This window comes from Barbus barbus (assembly GCF_936440315.1).
Source record: "Barbus barbus genome assembly, chromosome: 21".
NCBI classification, from domain to species: Eukaryota; Metazoa; Chordata; class Actinopteri; order Cypriniformes; family Cyprinidae; genus Barbus; species Barbus barbus.
Window position 1 is genome coordinate 16,926,225 of NC_136749.1, and position 21,376 is coordinate 16,947,600.

At 37.1% G+C, this 21,376-nt stretch overlaps 3 protein-coding genes across 4 annotated transcripts; 2 read left to right on the top strand and 1 right to left on the bottom strand.

The window, feature by feature from the left end:
• Positions 1-7: 7 nt before the first annotated feature.
• On the bottom strand, positions 8-5,943 carry LOC306887588 (TNF receptor-associated factor 6-B-like). 2 transcript variants are annotated; one of them, XM_079445443.1, is made up of 8 exons: positions 5,799-5,943; positions 3,613-3,723; positions 2,516-2,722; positions 2,271-2,410; positions 1,871-1,897; positions 816-978; positions 611-731; positions 8-538 (listed from the first exon to the last, which is right to left on the bottom strand). In XM_079445443.1, exons 1-8 carry the CDS (start codon positions 5,879-5,881, stop codon positions 290-292), a joined length of 1,101 nt encoding a protein of 366 aa, XP_079301569.1. In that variant the 5' UTR covers positions 5,882-5,943; the 3' UTR covers positions 8-289. The 2 variants fall into 2 exon arrangements, with proteins under 2 accessions (XP_079301569.1, XP_079301570.1); XM_079445444.1 differs by lacking the exon at positions 1,871-1,897 and having other exon boundaries at positions 5,799-5,930.
• Positions 5,944-5,993: 50 nt separating this feature from the next.
• Positions 5,994-19,799, top strand: LOC306887577 (DNA repair and recombination protein RAD54B-like). The gene is made up of 15 exons (XM_079445411.1): positions 5,994-6,081; positions 6,852-7,026; positions 7,369-7,582; positions 11,452-11,583; positions 12,094-12,375; positions 12,601-12,763; positions 12,848-13,073; positions 13,148-13,355; positions 13,459-13,598; positions 14,307-14,609; positions 14,697-14,845; positions 17,302-17,563; positions 17,930-17,996; positions 18,318-18,518; positions 19,088-19,799. The coding sequence occupies exons 2-15, from the start codon at positions 6,853-6,855 to the stop codon at positions 19,312-19,314; spliced, it is 2,748 nt and encodes a 915-aa protein (XP_079301537.1). The 5' UTR covers positions 5,994-6,081; position 6,852; the 3' UTR covers positions 19,315-19,799.
• Positions 8,290-10,908, top strand: LOC306887589 (fibrinogen silencer-binding protein-like). Its single transcript, XM_079445445.1, has 2 exons — positions 8,290-9,318; positions 10,080-10,908. The coding sequence occupies exons 1-2, from the start codon at positions 8,921-8,923 to the stop codon at positions 10,660-10,662; spliced, it is 981 nt and encodes a 326-aa protein (XP_079301571.1). The 5' UTR covers positions 8,290-8,920; the 3' UTR covers positions 10,663-10,908.
• Positions 19,800-21,376: the final 1,577 nt, after the last annotated feature.

Below are 21,376 nucleotides of genomic sequence, written 5' to 3' on the forward strand. Positions count from 1 at the left end.
CACAGTCCACCTTGTCAAAACTATTTTAATATCAATGGATTTAGCAGAATGCATCTCTTGTTCTTTTAAATAGGAAAACAAGCCTCTAAAAACATACAAAATTGGTCAAAATAGTCTTTTTACTACACAATTTGGTTAAATCATAGAACCTAGCCAATCTAAATCATTAGGTTCACCCAGAGGAGCTACAATAATGGGGCTTAATTCAGTTGATGAGTTCCAGTTAGTGGTTTTCTATTAGCATCATGTGACATTCTCTCTTAATGTTCTGCTGTGAAAAGCAGTGTCCTTAGATGACTGTCACCTCTCTATTCTTTCTTTTGATGCAGTCCAAAGCTAAGCTTCTTGGGCTCAGCTTTCTCTGCACCTCAGCAAGGGGTGGTGCTGCTTCAGAGGGCGTGGCTGGTCTGAGCCCCTCCTTTTTTAAAAGTTCAAGAAGCTCCGCCTTCTCCAGCTCCGCCCTCTCCAGCTCTTGTCTGCGTGCTCTCTCTGCACCCAGCAGGACGCGGACATCTGACATGACTCTGGACAGCTGGCCCTTTACACAAACACACACACCTGTCAGTAACTCACTACACACAAAAGCCTACAGATGTGAAAAGTATGGTACCTTTAGTTCGTCCACTTCGCTCTTCAGCAGACTCTCCTTCTGCACCATGTGTCGTCTTTGGGAATCCAAGCGAGATTCCATTTCATGTCGCACCTCTTCGACTTTGCAGTCTAATTCTGCCCTGTAACAAACATGCCCAGGCATTTTTCAAGCTTAAAAACGTTTACATGGTCACAGTCAGTCTGACTTGAGCGGATGTGTCTACCTGAGCATGTCCAGTTCAGCTCGTAGCTCCGATACACAGTTGTGTTGGGCCTCCTCTGTGTTTAGGATTGTGTATCCGCAGCCACTCGCACAGACTCTACTGCTGTACTCACACACGCACAGATGAGCTTCCAGAGAGCGCCGTGACACCTGAACCGGGCAGCCTGAATGCCACCGCAAAAGATAATTGAACATTAAACATCAAAAATAGTGGAAACCCTGGCACATAGCAAAAGAGCAGAGAAAAATAGTTTAAATAGCATCTAACAGGCAGGGCTGATCGATAGGGACAGCCCTAGATATAATGATCTAGTTCAGGATGAGGATTTGATAGTCTTGGTAGCATCAGTGAGAATGGGTCAAAAATGACAAGTCAATCAGTAATGTTTTATCATGCATGTCAACACTTTACAGCAAAAGTATTAATGAATTTATGACTGAGTTTGTTGTATAACTGTAATTACATAGTGTCCAGCTAGTATCGCCAGTTCTTTTTAGGAAGTAAACATAACCTTTGATTAAAAAAATGGATATATGTTTAAAAAAAGTGTAATATTTTTTCAAATATTAAATAAATGTGAAAACTATACATTTAAAATTATGAACCAAAATATTTATCTAAATAAATGATAAAAAAAATTCAAACGTTTGGGGTCAGATTACTTGGATTATTTGATCAAAAATACTGTAAATATTGTTCAGTTTTATATAACCGTTTTCTATTTTATATCTAATTATAATTACTGTATAATGTCCAGCTAATAATGCCTATTTTCTTTGTAAAGTAAACTTTAAATGAATAAAAAATTAAAATATGATTTTTTAAATATTTAATTAAATTATTGATTATTAATTCTTTTTTTAAAAATACAATTCTAATTATAAAATTATACATGAATAAAAATGATACAAATTTAATTAAATGTTTGAAATAATCAAATTAAATGTACAATATTTAAGCAGCCAGTGAAAATGTTGGCATTGCAAGCAGAAGGTATATTGTTGAAGAAAAAGACACAGCAGTCACACAACACACATAAAACACAGTACACCTACCACAACGATAGCATAAGTACTCGTCACCTGCATTTTTATATACAGACATACACACAAACAAAGATTTCCAGGATTAGGGAATGTTGCATTAAGCTTACTAAAACTAATGCATATGTATTATGTGCAAGAATCTGACAGAACAGCTCAATTGTTTTAACCCTGAGGCAAACGTTTCAACTCATTGGCTGCCTGAAGGGGTTCCTCATTAATAATTAAAAATGTGATCACTCAACTCTAGATGCTTTATCTTGTGGCTACAACACTCATTCATCTGCTGTTACAACAGCGCTTGTAGTGTATATGTATGAATGAGACTGTAGCTGCTGTGTATAAGCCACCTGTTCCATGCCAACAAATTGGGGGTATCAAGATATAGCTTTATATGCTTGTATATATGTACCTGCATTACTGCAGTTCAGCAAAGCGTAATCACACTGTTGCTCATGCCGATGAACAGACTCCAGAGCGCATATGACCTCACACCCTTGTGGCCGGAACACACACCTCACCTGCAGCCTTGCTAAATCATTCCTCATGTATCTGTAACACACATGTATTGATAAGTCAATGAAATGAATGGGGTTAACGATCATGTCATCTTAAGTGATCCTATGCAATTACAGGTGCTTAATACATCTGTGTTACCGGAACAGTGGGCGTAGATGTGTGATGTCTAAAGGCAAGCGGTCCTCTGGACAGGTGTTATGGTGGACGAGCCATCCATGAATGCAGGAGCTGCAGAAGGCATGTTCACATGGAGCTTGCAAAGGATCTTCTAACACGTCCCGACACACACAGCACAGCAGACCCTCGTTCACATAGCCTACAAAACGTTCTAGATCGTAGCCCATCCTAGAGTACACACACAGAAAACAACACTGAACAAACTGATGTATACTACCAAAATACATTTGACTAAAATGTTGTCTTATGGTTATAACATGCTACTTTATTATCATGGGAAAAATGGATAATTTAATTAAATTTAATTTTGAAATTCAACAACACATCTATCCTGCAGAGGATAAGCTGTTTGAATAATGGATGGATGGATCCAAAAATACTATAATAAATAATAATAATTTGCACATTAATACTTTTATCTCTTAAACATTTTAAACCAGACATATTGCCAAAAACAACAACTTTACTTCATAGTAAAATAAATTGAATAGATTTTATTTTAGATAAAACTTCAAATTTAACAATAATATTTATTTTACAAAATTATGCTTTAAGTCCACTGTATGTGCACTCTAAACCCTATAGGCTATTGATAAGAATAACGTATATTAAAAATACATGGAAATTTTCCTAAAATATAATTTGAAAAATATACATTAAAAAAATATATTACTTAACTTAAAGTTGTATCAAAGTCATAAGTTACATTAATATAAACCAAACTTAATTTATTTTAATTTAATTTTAAAATCAAAACTATACAAATAGCAAAAAACAAAGATGACTTATTTTGCACATTAATGTTAAATGTTTAAATATCTTATTTTTCCAAATGTTAAACCATTAAAAAAAACTGAAAAGTAATCATAATAGTTATTGATATTTATTTTACATTAAAAAATAATTTAAATGAGGTTTAAAATATTGAAGGCCACTGTATGCGTACATTAAAACATACAGGCTATTCATGTAAACATAACAGCATAATGTATGTTAAAAATGTATCCAGAAAATATATGATCAAAAATATATATTTTTATTAAAAAAAGTGAAATTACCTGACAGTCTGTGGTATCTTGTCTTCCCCTCTCTCCCTCCTTCTCTCAGGTGTGCTTGATGAAGGTGGTCTGGTTAGTTGCCGTAGAAACAGCCAGGTGGCAGCTGTTGGACTGAAACATGAGTGGGTGGGGTTACGAGTGTAGACATTCACTGGGGATCTGGGGTCAGTTTGCCATCTTCATTTATACTAAACCTTAGGAAACAGACTCTTTAAGGAGCATGAATTGTATGGCAAGCAGTTTATGAGGCACCTTTTCAAAGCAGCTCTCACCTTTACAACAGACACAGTTAATGTGTAACAAATTTGCAAGAACACAACACACACCTGCCGAAATCCCTTAGGGGAAACCCTCTGGGAAACTCTTCCTCATGCTGTGATCACATGAGACTGAAGCACCTGGCAACCCCACACACAAATACACACACACACACACACATGCACACCATCTATCGACTACACACATATCCTACACATAAATTGCACATCCAAAGGGAAATATTGGTGGTGGTTGAGGAGAGACCCCCCCCCCCCCCCCCCCCCCCTCCCTCATGATTATAAAGCGCTTTGGGTGTACAGCAATACACAATAAAGCGCTATATAAATGCATTATTCATTCATATTTCTGGTGGTTCTATGGTAAAATTGAACATGGAGAGTTCAGAAATACAAAACTCATATTTAAGATGCATGTTCGAGACTAAATTTAGATTTAGATTTTTTTTTTTTCGATTTTAGAATCACCGATAAAGATTTTTATAACCAATACCGATTGTTTGTCCTTTAACTGACATGCAAAATTGATATTTATTTAATGTTTTACTTCTCTGATTTTGTTATATTTCATCTTCATTTCACAACAATAAAAAGCTTTTTCATTTTTATATCAGCAACACTAGCAACAATAATATTAACAATAGGCACAATAAACTGACAAAGTGTAATCAAATGGAGACTTGTACTTGAACTTTAACGCACTTGCAGAGGTAATACATTTCCACAAAGCTGAATGTAGATAATGATTAATACTGAAAAAACCATTGGTAAAATCCATAAATGCAAGATCGCATTTGTCGCCTCCTCAATGACATCCTCAAAAGCAACCCATTAACAGGTGACCTGTGCAAGTGTTTCTGCACCCGTCTGGCCACGTGAGAGTAAAAACAGCTGATCTCGTCAGGGCTGTGAACGTATGGCTTGTGCATTTCATTCTATATTAACACTTATACTGTGGCACTCTAGTTAACCCTTTATTGTCATTTGTTGCAGATCCACAGTTGAGGAAATACTGTGTAACTGTGAACATGTTTCTGAAGGAGAGGATGTTTGTGTGTGCTGGTGTGTTTGTGTCTGGACACTCTCACTGCCTGAATGATCTCTGTTCTTCATGGCTGTGGTGGGATTAGACCGGATTACGCTTTCCCACACTCTGATTGGATTATTTTCCACACAGCAACAATGTAGCTTCACTTTCAGACATGCAGCAGTATATAAAACATTGGCACAAACACAACCAGACATGCATCCGTGCACATGCAAAGGATAAAACCGTGACTGAAGTTACATGTGATCATGAAATAAAAATGAAATACCATGACTGTCAAGCACTATATATTACAAATGACTAAAGTCAATTACCACACACTGACCAATGAATTTACATGACTTTTCTATAATTTGTCTATGACATTTCCGATCATTCATGATTTCAAATGTTTATAATGATATTTTAAAGAATGATAAATATTCCAGAGCAAAGGATAAAAAAAAAAACATATCTTGATTATAGAAACATCTATGACTCTTTTATACTGTCTTTTTCAAGACTAAACAATTTACTGACATATATTTAGATTTAATTGGCTGTGGGAAACCTGCACAGTACAAATAAAAACAGAACCCATACAGAAATAAAAGTGTACCGCTTCCCAATAAAATATGTTAATTAATAACCCATCTCTACAGTTAATATGAATCTGAAGCATGAATAATAGTAAGTAATGAAAGACTGTAAGGACCTATGTCTGATTTTACTTTGAAACGAATAAAAGACATACAAATCAATAAATGGTTTGATCTCAAAACTATACTTGTGTACAAAAGCTGCATAGTCATATTTGTTGTATAATGCACATGGATTCAAATAAAAGAAGTAAGGGTCAATAATGTGTAAATTGCACATACTACCTGTGATGGTTGTCAGGGATCACAATTTTGAGACGTCTCCTATTTTTTTCTGCTGGATTAGATACAATTTTAGCAGTCAACATTTACTGTCAGGTTTCTTTGACACTCCTCTCTTTACTGTTGATCTTTGCTGCTCCTGCACTCCACCCCCTTCACGTGACGTCGCGTTTCGACCAATCGCGGTGAAGAGACGTCACTTCCGCGGGAGACTCGAGTTTGTTGTTTTTCGAGGAAGTTTTTGAAAACAGGAAAAACGATTGACATACGAGGAGAAAACGTAAAGGTAAGCGTTTAACTCACTGTCTGTCTACTAATAGCATATAAAATTCAAGTACACTTGAAATGCTATTGAAGAATTAGAGACAGCCAACGAGGCTTTAGTTGTTCGCCCTGGTTTAGCTAAAACAGCGACAGAGGCTTGTTATATGGCCTTTGCGTGGACCAGAGAGATAGTTCACCCAAAATGAACTTTATGTCATTGTTTGTCGCATTCCCGTCTTCCCAAACCCGTTTGAGCAGGCTCTTTTTAATGAATTAAGAGTATACAGCCAGTAGTCAGATTTCTGACTGAATGACTCGAATGAGTCGGTTCTTTTTAGTGAATCAATAACACTTAACGTTACCTACGAGAGCCACCGTCATTTATACCGATACTGTTATGTTATACTTAAGGCTCGTGAGACTTAAATCAGTGTAGTTACTGACTGGTTGTTCATATGACATCAAATAGTAGATATATGAGTTTAGTTACAATCCGTGGAATTTTATAAAAAGTAAAAGAATGAAATGTTAACATCTTTTTGGTTTGATTTATATTTAATGTATAATTATGACCAATTGCTTGCATTTATGCCGCTTCTAAAAGTGTGTAAACGCACATATTAAATTAATAAATGATGTAAAAATAATTTCTGTCAGTTCTATTGCAAATCATTGACAACAAACTGCTTGGGCAATAAATTCAGTAAGAACTGCATCTCTTTTTTTTCAAATATTTCTAAAGCTATCCCTTTAATCCTTAATGGTTTTATTATTGTGTGTCTTCATTGACAGAATGCGTAGATCAGGAGCTCCGAGTCAGGTCCGTGGAAATACTGCTAAGAAACCCAGGTTTATGCCACCAGGGCCGGCGAGGAATGATGGACCACCTTTATCTCTTCCCCAACCTGAACTATCAGCACCATCACCACCACCCACACCTGCTTTGGGAAATATGCTACTCAATAAGGTCACTACATTACCTACATTTCACTGCTGGTTATACTCTGTATAATTGTGTATGTGACAAATAAAACTCTTGAATCTTGAATCACAAACAAGAGAATACTTCAAAAGTGGTCATGATGACAAATTTTATGCAGTGCTTGTGATTATGTACATAATTTATATGTGATTGATAACATCTTAATGTTCACATTGTCTATTCGGGTTGTTTGTCTATGGGTTATTACTAGTGTTTTTCATCTGTATCATGATAATAGTGCAGTGTAACCATGTGATTAAAGAGGTGCATGCATTAGGGTCTGTTTTCCCTTGCAGATATTGTTTCAAAAGTTGGTTCTCCTTGCAGATCCAGGGGTGTTTGAGTAGTGGAGATACTCCAGCTGTGACTAACGCTCCAGTGACTAGTAAGGCTTTAGCCAGGGTGCTGAGTGCAGTTCCTCCTGGTGAATGTAAGGAAAACAGCTTCAGTTCTTCACTTGACTTTTCTGAACCTGAACAACCAGCAGATAAAGACAGCTGCTCAACACAGCCAAACACGCTCGCCAGTTGCACAGCTACCGGTAAGATACAGCACTGTCGTATTTTGGGTGTGTGTTATGATTGAAAGGTGATTGAAATATCACTTGTTCTATTTTTTTGTTCAGTAAATTCTAAACAGATTTATCAGTCTGGTTTGCGCATATTAGTTTGTAAATAAAAGGATTTTCCTGTAGTTACAACTCATCTTAAGTTGTCTGTTTTTATGTTTTTAATTTATTATCTTCTTGTAACAATTGGTTTTAGAAACTAGTAGGTTTTAAAATCTCCTGTATCCATAATCCAAAAATCTGAGAAAATGTAATCAAATAATTAAAACATAAATCAACATTTCATTACATGTATTTATTTATTTGGGGAATAGCAGTGTAATTAGGGTGTTATTTTGCAATAATGACTGCATTATTCCCTTTATTACACTGCTATTCCCCAAATAAATAAATACATGGTAATGAAATGTTGATTTATGTTTTAATTATGTTACTATTTATCTGCGTTTTTGTAGAGACACAAATAGAGAGAGCAAAAGCACACTTAGTTTTAAATCTTTGAGTAAATCTAGTAGAGAAAAACAACAAAAGGCTCAGCGAGCGGTCAGGTTGAACAAACGGCATCTCTATTCCCCGCCTTTAACTTCGGCTTTGAGTGAAACTAACCAATCCGTGCGCACGGACCTCTTGATTGACAGGCGCCTTGTGCGTATTAGATCGTATTCATGCCGTGCACAGATTTGCACCGATTCAAGGCAGAGGTGTCCTGCGTACTGTGAGTGTGAGCTGTGGTGCATTTGCCAGTCAGCCTGGGAAATATATAGCAACTGGTGTCTGAAAAGCAGTTCGAAACAATGTCTGTACGCACGCACACAATGCTGCTCGAGTTGTTCTGGCGCGAACGCGTTAAGCGTCAGTTTAATGTTTCCTCTGGGGGTTCAGCAGTCTCCTGTCAAAACACGGACCTGACGCGCCTCAAATATAATTATACGTTCAAAAACACGCCTTGAGTCGTTTCCCGCTAAAAATGCAATACATGTCGCTGTGGCACATAGAGCTCCCCTGTGTTTCTAGTCTAATGTAGTCGGGTTTGTTATGTAGGTCAGGCCAGGCTTAAGCAGCTTTACTGAACCTGCGTCAGCTTAAGCTAAAAGGAATTCCAGCAAAGCCCTCCCCGGGTAGGCGTGGGCCTAATCGAGGCTGGCCTAGTTAAGCCTGATTCTTTTTCTTACGTCTGTGTGCTTGAGAGCCAGTTTGTGCAAGTGCGTGTTGTTTAACTGAGACAGTGAGTAGAGAGAGACAGATACACAGCACAGGGAAAAGAAGAGAAGGAGATCAAACCTAGAGCACTGAGACCAGCCTAAAGGCAGGATGTCTACCATATTCATGTCAAACAGCATGGTCGGTAAGGCCCGCTCCTCCAACTTCACCCTGTCTGAGAAACTGGATCTTCTGCGGCTGGTCCAGCCTCACATACGCATTCTGGAGGAGCACACCAATAAGCACGCTGTGATCGTGGATAAGAACCGGTGCTGGGACAGCATAGCAGAGCGCTATAATAGTTTCGGAGGCGAGAGGCCCCCCAGAACGGCTCAGGGCCTTCGGACCCTCTATAAGAGACTCAAAGAAAGTGCCAAGCAGGAAGTTCTTCAGCGAAGCCATGCCCAACCCGAGTACCGGGGCAGCATTTCGGAGCCAACCAAGCGCATCATGGAAATGATACCTCAACTGTTTCACGTGGGGGACAAAGAGCCGAACGCGCTCCACAGGTGAGATTGAGCGTACAGATACTTACATGACAAAACTGGCACATTATTAGGTGCATCCATAATTAAAAACATATCTATCACCCAATGGAAGATAAAGGAGGTCTCAGGAGGCCTAATTGTCTACTCTTTTAAGATGGATCTGATTCCACTAGTGAATTCAAATGAATCAGACCATGTGCATCCATAGCTCTCAGCTGGATTTAATATGGGACCTTTAAATATTGATTCAGCCTCTGTTAATATCTTCACATACATTTTCCCAGATTTTTCCTTCTGCTGCTGTGTTTAATTGTCACACTCAGCCAATTAGATATAACTTTAATAACTTTGATTTGTGAACATCTTCTTTGCTAGTTTTAATGTCATATGCGGTCAAAGCACACATTGTAGTCACACGTTCGCTGTTCTTTCACTCTGTCCGGTGCCAGAGGTAAGCTGCAGCGCTGAGGGGATTTGGATGTCATTAACCGTATTTCCGATGCTGCGTTAATGCCAGGTTTGCCACCATGTGCCAGAGGAGTTACTTTCCACTAGCATCTTCATGTCTTTCAGTTGCTGACAAAACAACAGGTCTTTCTTTTTGTTAGTTATTACCACAAATCCAGCAAAGAGCTGGTGATGCACATGATCTGATTCATTTGAATTATATCCTATATATTAGAATATATCCTGAGATGTACAAATGAGCATTCAAAGCTCTTGTTTTTTTATAAATCATGTTCAAAATTCAATGTTATGATTTTTTTATCTGTCTGTGCTAGGCTTCAGTTCAACAGAAATTCTCCAGTAGAGCAGCCGGGCAGCAGTTTGTCCCTCCCAGCGTTGTCGGACTATGCGCCTGTTGCGGCTGTGAGGGTGGAGTCTGAAGATGTGAAACCGCCTCCCGATATCTACCTGATCACATCCCACAGTTCACCTGTCACCATCGCCACCCCGAGCAGTCAGGCCCACCACAGACCGAACGAGAGGGACAATGAAGTAGTAGAAGAGGAGGAAGATGAGGAGGAGGAATTAGCCTCCCACGTGTATGCGGCCTCTCTGTCTCCATGCCCCTCTTCTGTACACCTGCCACCCTCGCCTTCGGCACCCGGTCCCAGTAGGAGTGCGTATCAGAGGGGGAGGGCGATGTTCAAGAATCCCATTTTTGAGGCAGAAGCTTTGCAGATGATGCGAGAGGAGCATGAGCTGCTTCTGGCCAATCACAGAAAACTTGGACAGTATCTAGAGGAGAAGAGGGAGGGGCTTAAGAGAAAGCAACAGCTGGAGGAGGAGCTACTCCGGTCAAGGGTCAAAGTGGAGAAATTGAGGGCGGCTAGGCTACGCCAAGGATTGCCATTGATGTGACACGTATGGTGTCATGTCTGAAAGTCTACACAAAGGGAACTCTGTAATGTGAAGTTAAAATGAACAGGCTTGTTTGTACAGTTATTTCTTGTTTTTGTATTCGATTGACATTTGTACAAGGATTCATCCTGATGTTTGTAGCAGAAATGAACTTTTTTTTTAATGTGTGAATGCCTGGTTAAAGAAGAAAATAAAATTGTATTTTCTGTGTGTTCACTAATAAATTCATAATTGCTTTAAACTCTGAGTTTTGAGCTTGGCCTTTTATTCTTTTTTGTTAGACTGGGAGCGTTACATAGCAACAGCAATGAATGAGAACCTTCTCAGTCAAGATGTTTATGTGGAGTTCATTTAGGTGATTATTTACTGTATAATTAAGTATAATAAAATGGAAACTTATTGTGACAGAATAAAACAGCTTCTCAGATGAGACAAAATATATATCAGGACTTTACTGTGTTCATCGGGAATTGATTGGATTGTTGTTGTTTAATTGATAATAGTTAATCATTCATAATAAATACTTAAGCATTCCAAAAAAAAGCTGATTTCATGGTTTTTATGCCTCCTGTCTATCTATCTGTCTGTCTGTCTCTCTCACTAATCTCACTAATTATGTTTATCTGACAGAACAAAAGCACAAGGCACAAAATGAGCATTTATGCATATGTTAAGTGGCTGTATAAAGGCACATTTCTAATTTGAGACTGTTATCAGTAAAGTATTCTCTATGATTAGGCTATTGCTGTGTTATTTATCACTGCTGTTCCTTTTTTGTTTATTTTAAAGCACGCTACTATAGTGTAATATGGTGCAAAGCGTCATCAAGGAAGCATAAGCGCTGGGAAGGTGATGCTGTGCTTGCTGCCAGGGGGCGGACTGTTGTCCTCAAAGACATGGAGGGGCGGGACATTGGACGAGGTTTGGCTGTCACAGCACATTCTAGCAATACTTTTGGATTTGTATATAAATGCATATTTGAAGATAGGGATATTCAGTATATTGTTTATCAGCCTATATTAGAGTTTTTTTTCCCCTGTTTATATTGTATATTTGTGGAAGATTTGCTCATTTCTCCAATTCTTTTCCTTTGTCATCTAATGGTTTCAAGTAAATTTTTAAAAACACTCATTTAAACTAAGTTATTAAATGTAATTGTTATTAAATCTCTGAATACCAATTTTTCTCACTGTACATTATAATTTTCTGTTACCTAAATTCACTTTTTTTACTTTTAATTTTATATCAAAATATATTTAATTTTTTAAATATTGGCCATGATATCAGCCATATGATATAAACGATTAAATATCAAGAATTTTAATATTGGTGCATCCCTATTTGAAATGCACATTTCTCCCTTTACTTCACTTTTGAGGTAATATATTTGAGTCTGTGTAGATGTGTTTTAAATCAGTGTTTTTCTGTCAGGTTCAGGCTATAAGGCATCAGAGCTGGAGAGCTTGTGTGAGGGTCAGACGCTTATGGTAGGAGGGAAGCAAATCGAGGTCAATGGGGTCATATCCGAAGAGGACTATGCTAAAGGCCGTTGTTTTCAAAATGCTGCTGTTGAGACTCCTGCAGTCTTGAAGGCTCCTGTATATCGACCAGTGTCCAAATCCTTTACCAAACCAGCGCTCATGGGAGGTGCACTTACAGATTCTGAACCTGAAAAACCAATCTGTAAACCCAGACATGACCCAAATGCAGCAGGTACAGCACATGCTCAACTTAATGATTTAATTGATGCATGTAATATTTATACTTCTAAAAAATTACACCGCTAGTCCATTTAATAAAATAATGAAGACAAAAAGGTGATTAAAATGGTTAAAATTTCAAAGAAATTGTTGCATTACAGGATAAACACTTTCCCTGAAATTAAATTTTAATCTAAGCTATCCATATCCATACTGCTTACATTCTATTGGTCCCAAGGTGCCCTTGTGATGCCGCGACCAACAACTGATCACCAGTGGCTGTATAATAAATCTGGTTCTCCACTGGTGGATGTGGTCATCGACCCCCATTTGACCAATCATCTTCGGCCACATCAAAGAGAGGGGGTGGTCTTCCTTTACGAATGTTTAATGGGAATGAGGTAAATAAGAGTTCATCTGTCATTGTAATGTTCTTACATGTGCACTTCTGCATGTTTTTGCACATGTATGTTTGTGTGCTGCAGGCTGCCTGGCCGCTGTGGGGCTATTCTGGCAGATGAGATGGGACTGGGGAAGACGCTGCAGTGTGTTTGTGTTCTGTGGACGCTACTGAGACAGGGCCCATACGGTGGACGGCCCGTACTGAAGAGGGCACTTGTGGTTTGTCCAGGAAGTTTGGTCAAGAACTGGGCAGCTGAGTTCAACAAGTGGCTGGGCAGGGAGAGGATCAGTGTTTACACCGTGGACCAGGTGTGTATGTGTGGCTGTTTGTGTCAGATAATAGATAGAGTGATGAAAGTTAAAAGCTTATGTTTTCTCTGTAGGATCACCGTGTAGAGGACTTTGTTTCTTCTCCTCTTTGCTCTGTCATGGTGATCAGTTACGAGATGCTGTTGCGCTCTGTGGACCAACTGAAAGAGCTAGATTTTGGAGTGCTCATCTGTGACGAGGGTCATCGCCTTAAAAACAGCAACATCAAAACGGCCAGCGCACTCACAGCCCTCTCATGTGAACGCCGTCTTATATTAACAGGTTTCCTATTTCAAACAAACACACATACTTTTGTAAACAAGTGTAGTAGTATAACATTATGTAATTGTAAAAAAAATAAAAAGTGCAATTATTAATTTAACAGGTACTCCAGTGCAGAATGACCTGCAGGAATTTCATTCCATCATTGAGTTTGTAAATCCAGGAATTCTGGGAACATCAGCAGCCTACAGGAAGATTTATGAAGACCCCATTCTCAGATCTCGCCAGCCCATCTGCACTGAGGTAAACAACTTCATTTTCAGAGTAATAAAATATTTATAATATTTATTTTAAATACGTTATATATATATATATATATATATATATATATATATATATATATATATATATATATATATATATATACATTTTATTTTAAATTATTATTATATTACTTAATGTGCATATATATATATATATATATATATACACAGTGCCCTCCATAAGTATTGGAACAGTAAAGGCAAAATTGCTCTGTTGGCTGTGGAGTCAAGACATTTGCAAATATGATTAAAAGATGAATATGAGACAAAACTACAGAATGTCACATTTTATTATTAGCCGTTTCAACACATACATGTTTTACCAAATAATATATATATATACTCTGAGTTCTCTAAATTATATATATAATTTTTTTAATTAAATGCATATGAAATATGAAGGAATAACAGAAAAACTAAAATCAGTCATTTAAATTATAAGTGAATTTAGGCATCACAACAACATAATGTTCAGTATAAAAATGTATATTAATTTTACATATTAAATATTTAATGGCAAAGGTAATGCAAATGTAAAAATAGAGGACATTAACATTTGCAATTACATATCCAATAATAATCATCATCCGATATTAATAGATTGAAAAAAATCTCTTCAGAAAATTTGTCCCTGATTGTGAGTCTGTATCCTTTAGCTGTAGTGGCATTGATCACAACTGTGTTTCAGGAAGAGCAGTGCATTGGAGAGGAGCGTGCTGCTGAGCTCTTTCGTCTAACAGGTGTGTTTACGTTACGGCGCACTCAGGAGATCATTAATCAGTATTTATCCGAGCGGATAGAGTGGACTGTATTCTGCAAACCCACTGAACTACAGCTGCGCCTGTATGGACTCCTGCTGGCCACACGGCCCATCAGAGCCTGCCTCTCTGGTGCCAGCACACATACTTACACACACAGCCCACACCTCGCATGCATCAATGCCCTCAAGAAACTCTGCAACCACCCTGGGCTGCTCTACAACACTTTACAGGTACAATAGGTGTTGGTATTTTGCCATGCCTTGTTTTTTGTCTTCTTATTGCTGCTTTTTAATTATTCTTTGTGGTATTTGCTTCAGGAAAAGTTGGATGAGATGTATGAGAATGGAATGATGGAACTCTTTCCTGAGGGATACTCAACAGGTGGCTTCAGCACCGAAGACTCTGGGAAACTTCTAGTGCTAACAGACCTGCTGTCAGCAATACAGCACGTCAATCGCACAGACAGGTACCACATATACAACTGCTGTCAGACTTTATTACAGATATCAATCATCTCATTTGAAAGGTTTTCACATCAAGAAATGTTTACAAGTATTGACTAATTTGATAAATCAATGTTTAAATGATGTACACTCAACATAAACACTGAGGTCATATCAGTGTCCATGTGAAAGTTATATTTAACATGGGTGTCACCAAGTTGAGGTCACATTACAAACAGTGTCTTGCAATTAAAAAGGGCTATTACTGCTGCTACTAAGTTTACTGTTAGTATCAAAGATGAGAAAAATACTTTATTAATCTCCACAAGAAAATTTATTTGTTAGAGAAGCAATATATACTTAGAGCTTACAACACAGTCAGGAAAAAACATGGAACAGAAACTAAATAAAGTAATATATTGTAGTATTTTTTTGTATACACTATAATGCACTATAATGCGCTAAAGCGGATAAAAAAAAGTACATCTAAAAAATTATATTAATTTACAGGGATCAACGCTAAGGACCAGTTGTACAGATTTTTACTTGCCCTGCCAACATTTTCACTGGTCCTGCCACCAAAATTAAAATAGTTGCTGTTAGCATTGTTTTTGATCTGTGTTATCTTGTATTCTGATAAATAAGCTTATATGACACCAATATTTTAGATATCAATTCAATTTTACAATTCTCTATTCCAATTTCAATACCACAGCAAAAATCACTAGCCAAGAATAAACACAAATATAAAGTTTAAACATTATTAAAGACAGTGGCAGCCAGTAAATAAGAACAAATGAACAAATGACAAGTTATAGCACAAATAAACAGGCCTATAGCACAAAGATAGAAATGATGCTTTAGATTTTGATGTTTGTAGATGTTCAGGTATAGAAATGGAAAAATCACATATAAAATAACATTTGAATATTCTTCACTCTGTGTTGCACCTTGATTTTTCATATCAATTTGAAATTAGAGGCAGCCACTGCATTTTAATCAGGATTAATCCACACACACACACAAAATAAAAAACGTGCAATGTTTCATCCATGTTAGACTCTATAATTTCAAAATCTGAAGCGACCCGACTTTAGCTTTGTGAAATTATGCTAACGTTACATAAAACATCGGCACTAAACAGGGCTGAATGAGATTTTCCCTCTCTGACAGCAGGACGACGCTCTTGGAGCAGTAATAAAGCATTTCCACACAGGAGCACTGCGCATATTAACACTAATTTAATATGCATTATGCAGAGACGAGATGAAAAGATAATGCCATTTCTGTTCCCCATCAGAAACACGTTCATATAAAATTCGGATTTTCTTCCTATATTTCACGCATCGTGAACAGAGATCTTGTTCTGCCTGCTAGATCTACAGTATTTTCTCCTTTTTGTGTCCGTCTTCATCGTCTCTGGCTTCTGTTAACGGCCGCTTACAGACTAATTATAATAATAACCTAATATTTCCACACAAATGACATTTGGGAAAATGATTGCAGAGCAGTTTGTGTGCAAGCACGGAACAGAAGATGCTCTAAAATAAAACACAAAATGTCAGGTCGATCGGTGCATCTGTACTCCAGTGTATAAATTCAATATAGATTAATCATTGTTAAAGTTACTTGCCAAGAGGGGTATTTTGTGTGTATTTGCCCGTTCAGGCGGCTCGCGCGTGTCAGAACAGAACAGAACACAGCGCGCAAGTAGCCTACTGAAAGGAGTTGTCTTTTACGCCCAAATGCTTTTTAATTGCTTGACCTTTTAATTTAACAAGGCTTGAAAACGCATGCAAATGATAAAATTTCGTGACGACGCTGCAGTGACCCGATCGGGCAAGTGACAAAATACTGTCCCGAGCGTCCTTCACGCTGGCCCCGGGCCATCGGGCACTCCTTATTTCGTCGAGCCCTGATTTATATCATATTATATTCTAATTTTGAGTGCTCAAAACTGTGCTGAAGTGCTAAACTATTACATTGTATTATGTGGTATTATATTATAATTTATCCTAAAATGTTAATATATATATATATATATATATATATATATATATAAAATGCTGTCAAATGATTGATTGCGATTAATTACATCCAAAATATGTTTGTTTTTACAGAATATATGAAATATTTATACTTAATATAAATTCGATATAAATATATATACACATGTAAATATTTTAATGTAAATACATATGTGTGCATTTATATATACATAATAAAGATGCATAGTACACACACACATATTATGTAAACACAAACCTTTATTTTGGATGTGATTTAATTGCGATTAATTGTTTGACTGAATTAATTATATGGTATGATATATTATTTAAAAAAACAAACAAACAAAAAAAAAAACTGTTTGACGCCTTCAACAACATGCAAATTTGGTGTGATTGTGTCCAAATATCCATTTAATTGACATCTTGTGTGAAACTCATGTCCATTTTTGTCTCTGTTTCTCTCTATTTAGGGTAGTTTTGGTGTCAAACTACACACAAACTCTTGACTTGCTGCAAGATGTCTGTGATCATATAGGCTACAAATGGTGTCGACTTGATGGAAAGACACCTGTAGCCCAGCGACAACGAATTGTTGATTCCTTCAACAGCCCACACTCATCTAGCTTCCTGTTGCTACTTAGCTCCAAGGCTGGAGGGGTGGGACTAAACCTCATTGGTGCCTCCCATCTCGTTTTATATGATATAGACTGGAATCCTGCCAATGACATACAGGTCAGTGGACTTCCATTGTTACAGTTAGTCATGTAACACTGCAAATCAACAATAAAATATATTTTATACAATATTACACACACAAAAACGGATATCATGCAGCTCGTTGTTTTTTTGAGTCCACATACTTGTCTTAGTTGCGCCTTTTTATTCAGACCACTAGATGGCAGGAAATACAAAAAAACAAACAAACCTCTGTTGCAAATCTGGCCATTCTCTCTCTCTGGTATTATCTGTCTGAATGCTCTACTTTCATATGTCACCATCATTTTGTTTTGCTGCCATGATGAATGCTCTCTGAGGACTTTGAGTGATTGTTTTATAAGACTCAAATTATCTAAACAGTTATTGATGTACATTTGTCAGGCCATGGCACGAGTGTGGCGAGATGGACAGAAGAAAACAGTTCACATCTATAGATTTCTTACAACAGGTAACCAAAACAATTGTAAATTACCCACAAAATAAGTAATCAGTCTTTCAATGAATAAATGTAGCTGTTTGTTATGACTGCAATATAAAAAGAAGTACTTGACGTGAAACATCTCACAGTCTTTCATCAATCATAACCCACACAAACTGATCTTTCTGTTCTACCAATAGGCTCTATGTTATGACACATATCACATGATGAGAGACACTCTTATTTTTGGAAGGCTTTTCAGATTGATGATTCATGGATGGAAGAAACATTTGTTTACAGAGTTTGCACATTAGTTTGGGTCTGCAATACTGTGCCTTGTGTGTCTTGTAGGTTCAATAGAAGAAAAGATTTATCAGAGGCAGGTGAGTAAACAGGGGCTTTCTGGGACAGTGGTGGACCTGTCCAAGAAAGCTGAGCATATTAGCTTTTCTGCTGAGGAGCTACGGGACCTTTTCAGTTTTGAACCTAATACCACCTGCCTCACACATGACCTACTGGACTGCCAGTGCACTGGAGATGGAAATACTCCAGGTAAATAAATACAGGAGGAACTAGATGATTCTTTTTCTGTTATGCATTAGGGCTTTCAATCAATTAAAAAATTGTATTATATATATATTTTATTAATATATATTTGAGGTATTGTAGATAAGTATATATGTTTATGTACACTATTTTTCTAAATTTGGGGGTCAGTTTTTTAAATAGAAATTAATACTTTTATTTACCAAAGATGCATTAAATTGAACAAAAGTAACTGTACAAACATTTTTAATTATACAAATGATTGTATTGCAAATTAATACTGTTCTTTTGAACTTTCTATTCATCAAAGAATCCAGAGAAAATGTGTCTCGGTCTTCACAAAAATATTAGGCATCATTAAGCAACTGTTTTCAAATGAAGATTTAGTATTGCTATGACGGGAATAAATTACATTTTAAATATATATAAAAAAATAAAAAACAGTTCTTTTAAATTGTAATAATATTTCATAAATATACTGTTTTTACTGACTTTTGTATCTTTTTTTTTCATCTTCTCTCAAAATAAAATAAAAAAGTAACCACTTTAATTAATTTGAATGTAAACATTTGCAGGATTTGTGAAGGAGATAAAGGAGGACACCGGAAGGGCGTGTCAGCTGGGTCACCATTCCGACAGCACGGTATCATTTCCACAACGAGTCAGCATGTCCGAGCTCATGCACTGGAGGCATTTCTCTGGAGATGTTCAGTCATATGATGATATTTACCTAAATCATGCCCGTAACCACATCACATATGCCTTTCAAAGCACCACTTCCAAATCCCGAACCACAGTCTAAACTCTTCCTCCTCTCAAAACATATCCAAACCCACTGCCCACATGCTCTGTGTAAATATCTGATGAATGATTGAACATTGACATTTTTCCTTTTAATAAATCTTTTTATGTTGTTATTATATTTTGGTTGTGTGCGCAAGCAAGTGTGTTTGTGTCCATTTAGGGAAGCCACTGATTTAAATATCTGCTCCTTCTGTCAGAATGAATCAGAGCAGTACACAGAAATCGATTAATAACGCAATCAGAAACATTAATAGAAGCGGAAAAAAGGGACCAGGGCATCTGTCAGACAAACATATTGTCACATTAGGCTTTTTTTTTTTTTTCTAGTATAATCCTGTCTAAGAACCAGTTTCCATATTAATTTATCCTAAATATAATGTTTTTAATTAGTTTTTAATCATTAGTTTACTTTGTTCTTTAGTGTTTGTGGAAACGTCTTCACATTGCTAATGAATCAGTTGATTAAATAGTGGGTTGACCTCCATCATCTTGTTTATTACGTTGTTTCCCCCGTTATCATCCTAATTTATACGATGTAGATGGTTTACATGAAATGTATCCAAAACCACGATTGTTCCATCTCAATAGGAGAATCATTGAACATGACGCTTTGCAGGATTACATTTGTTGCGCAGATGGTTCATTTAATGCATTTTCTAGCTAAATCTGTTCATTGTCACTACTATTAGTAAAACAAACACCGACTACAGGAATCAGAAATGACAGAGCGATCGCGAAAGCAGCGAGGCACAACATTCACCAGCAGGAAATGAACTTATCAGCTCTGTGACTCATTAATGAAACAAACCTGAGTGCACATTCGCAGTTGTTGTTTATTGACAGAGTTTCAGGGTTTGAATGGGGCACTGATAGATCATTCTGCTGTGATATAACGTGTGAGTCACAGATTGTGTGTATCTGCATGCGTATGTATCTCTGGTGAGGAGAGTGGAGTGTTGGAGATGGCGTGTTAGTCAGACACTTGTGTATAAGCAACCTCTTGAGAGCCTGACACTGTCCAGGCTGTGATGATGAGATCCCAGCAACTGTTTCCAGAGTAACAATACAATGTCGATTGATTCTGTAGGGATGTGTGTATGTTCCTCAGCCAAGCCTTTATTGTAAGTACTGTCAGGTGTGCAGATTGTTCCTGCAGTGTAGTCCCAGAGGGAAGGACTCAGGCGTCACTGAATGTAATCAAGACATGTGTTCAGATCAGTTAGGTTGTTGAGGATGTAATGGTGCTTGTGCTGTGCATATGTAGCAAAGCTTTTAATTATGCTAGAAGACAGAAAATTTATTGATATTAGTGAAATAATGAAAGACAAAACTAGAAGAAACAAACCTTAACAGCAGAAAAAAGTATGTATATATATATATATTACATTATACAAATCAAAATTATATATAAGGGCAGTGCTGAGTGTATTGTGCTTCTTATATTAGCCAGTAGTTTTTTTATGATCAAAATACAGTTATATCTGAATAAAATGTAATTTATTCCTTATATGTAGTGCTGAATTTTCAGTATCATTACTCCAGTCTTCAGTATCACATGATCCTTCAGAAATCATTCTAATATGCTGATTTGGTGCTTAAGATTATTATTATTTATTATTACTTAGTAATTATATACCATTTGTTATTATTATTAATGTTGGAAGCAATTGTGCAACTTTTCTGTGGAGATATACAATATATATATATATATACTTCTAGAAATATCTTATGATGCTATGCTAGGGCACATCATCAGTGATATTACCCGGGGTGTTTCGGGTCTTTCGAATATCATACACCCTCGCCCAGGCGACCCGACCAAGGTTGATCAGACCCCGGCTTGTGCCCTAATAGCAACGCATGGATCTGCCCTCTTTTGCCAAATCCACTTAGATGCTTTTTCAACTTCATCTATCATGGTGTGAAACGCTTTCCTTCGCCTCTGTCTTGTTATTCGGAGTGCCGTGTATGGCCTGCACAGCGACTGGCCTGCAAAGCCCCAACACCCAACCTCCACAGGCCATTTGGCTTTCCAGCCTTTTCTTTGGCAGTTGTTCCTC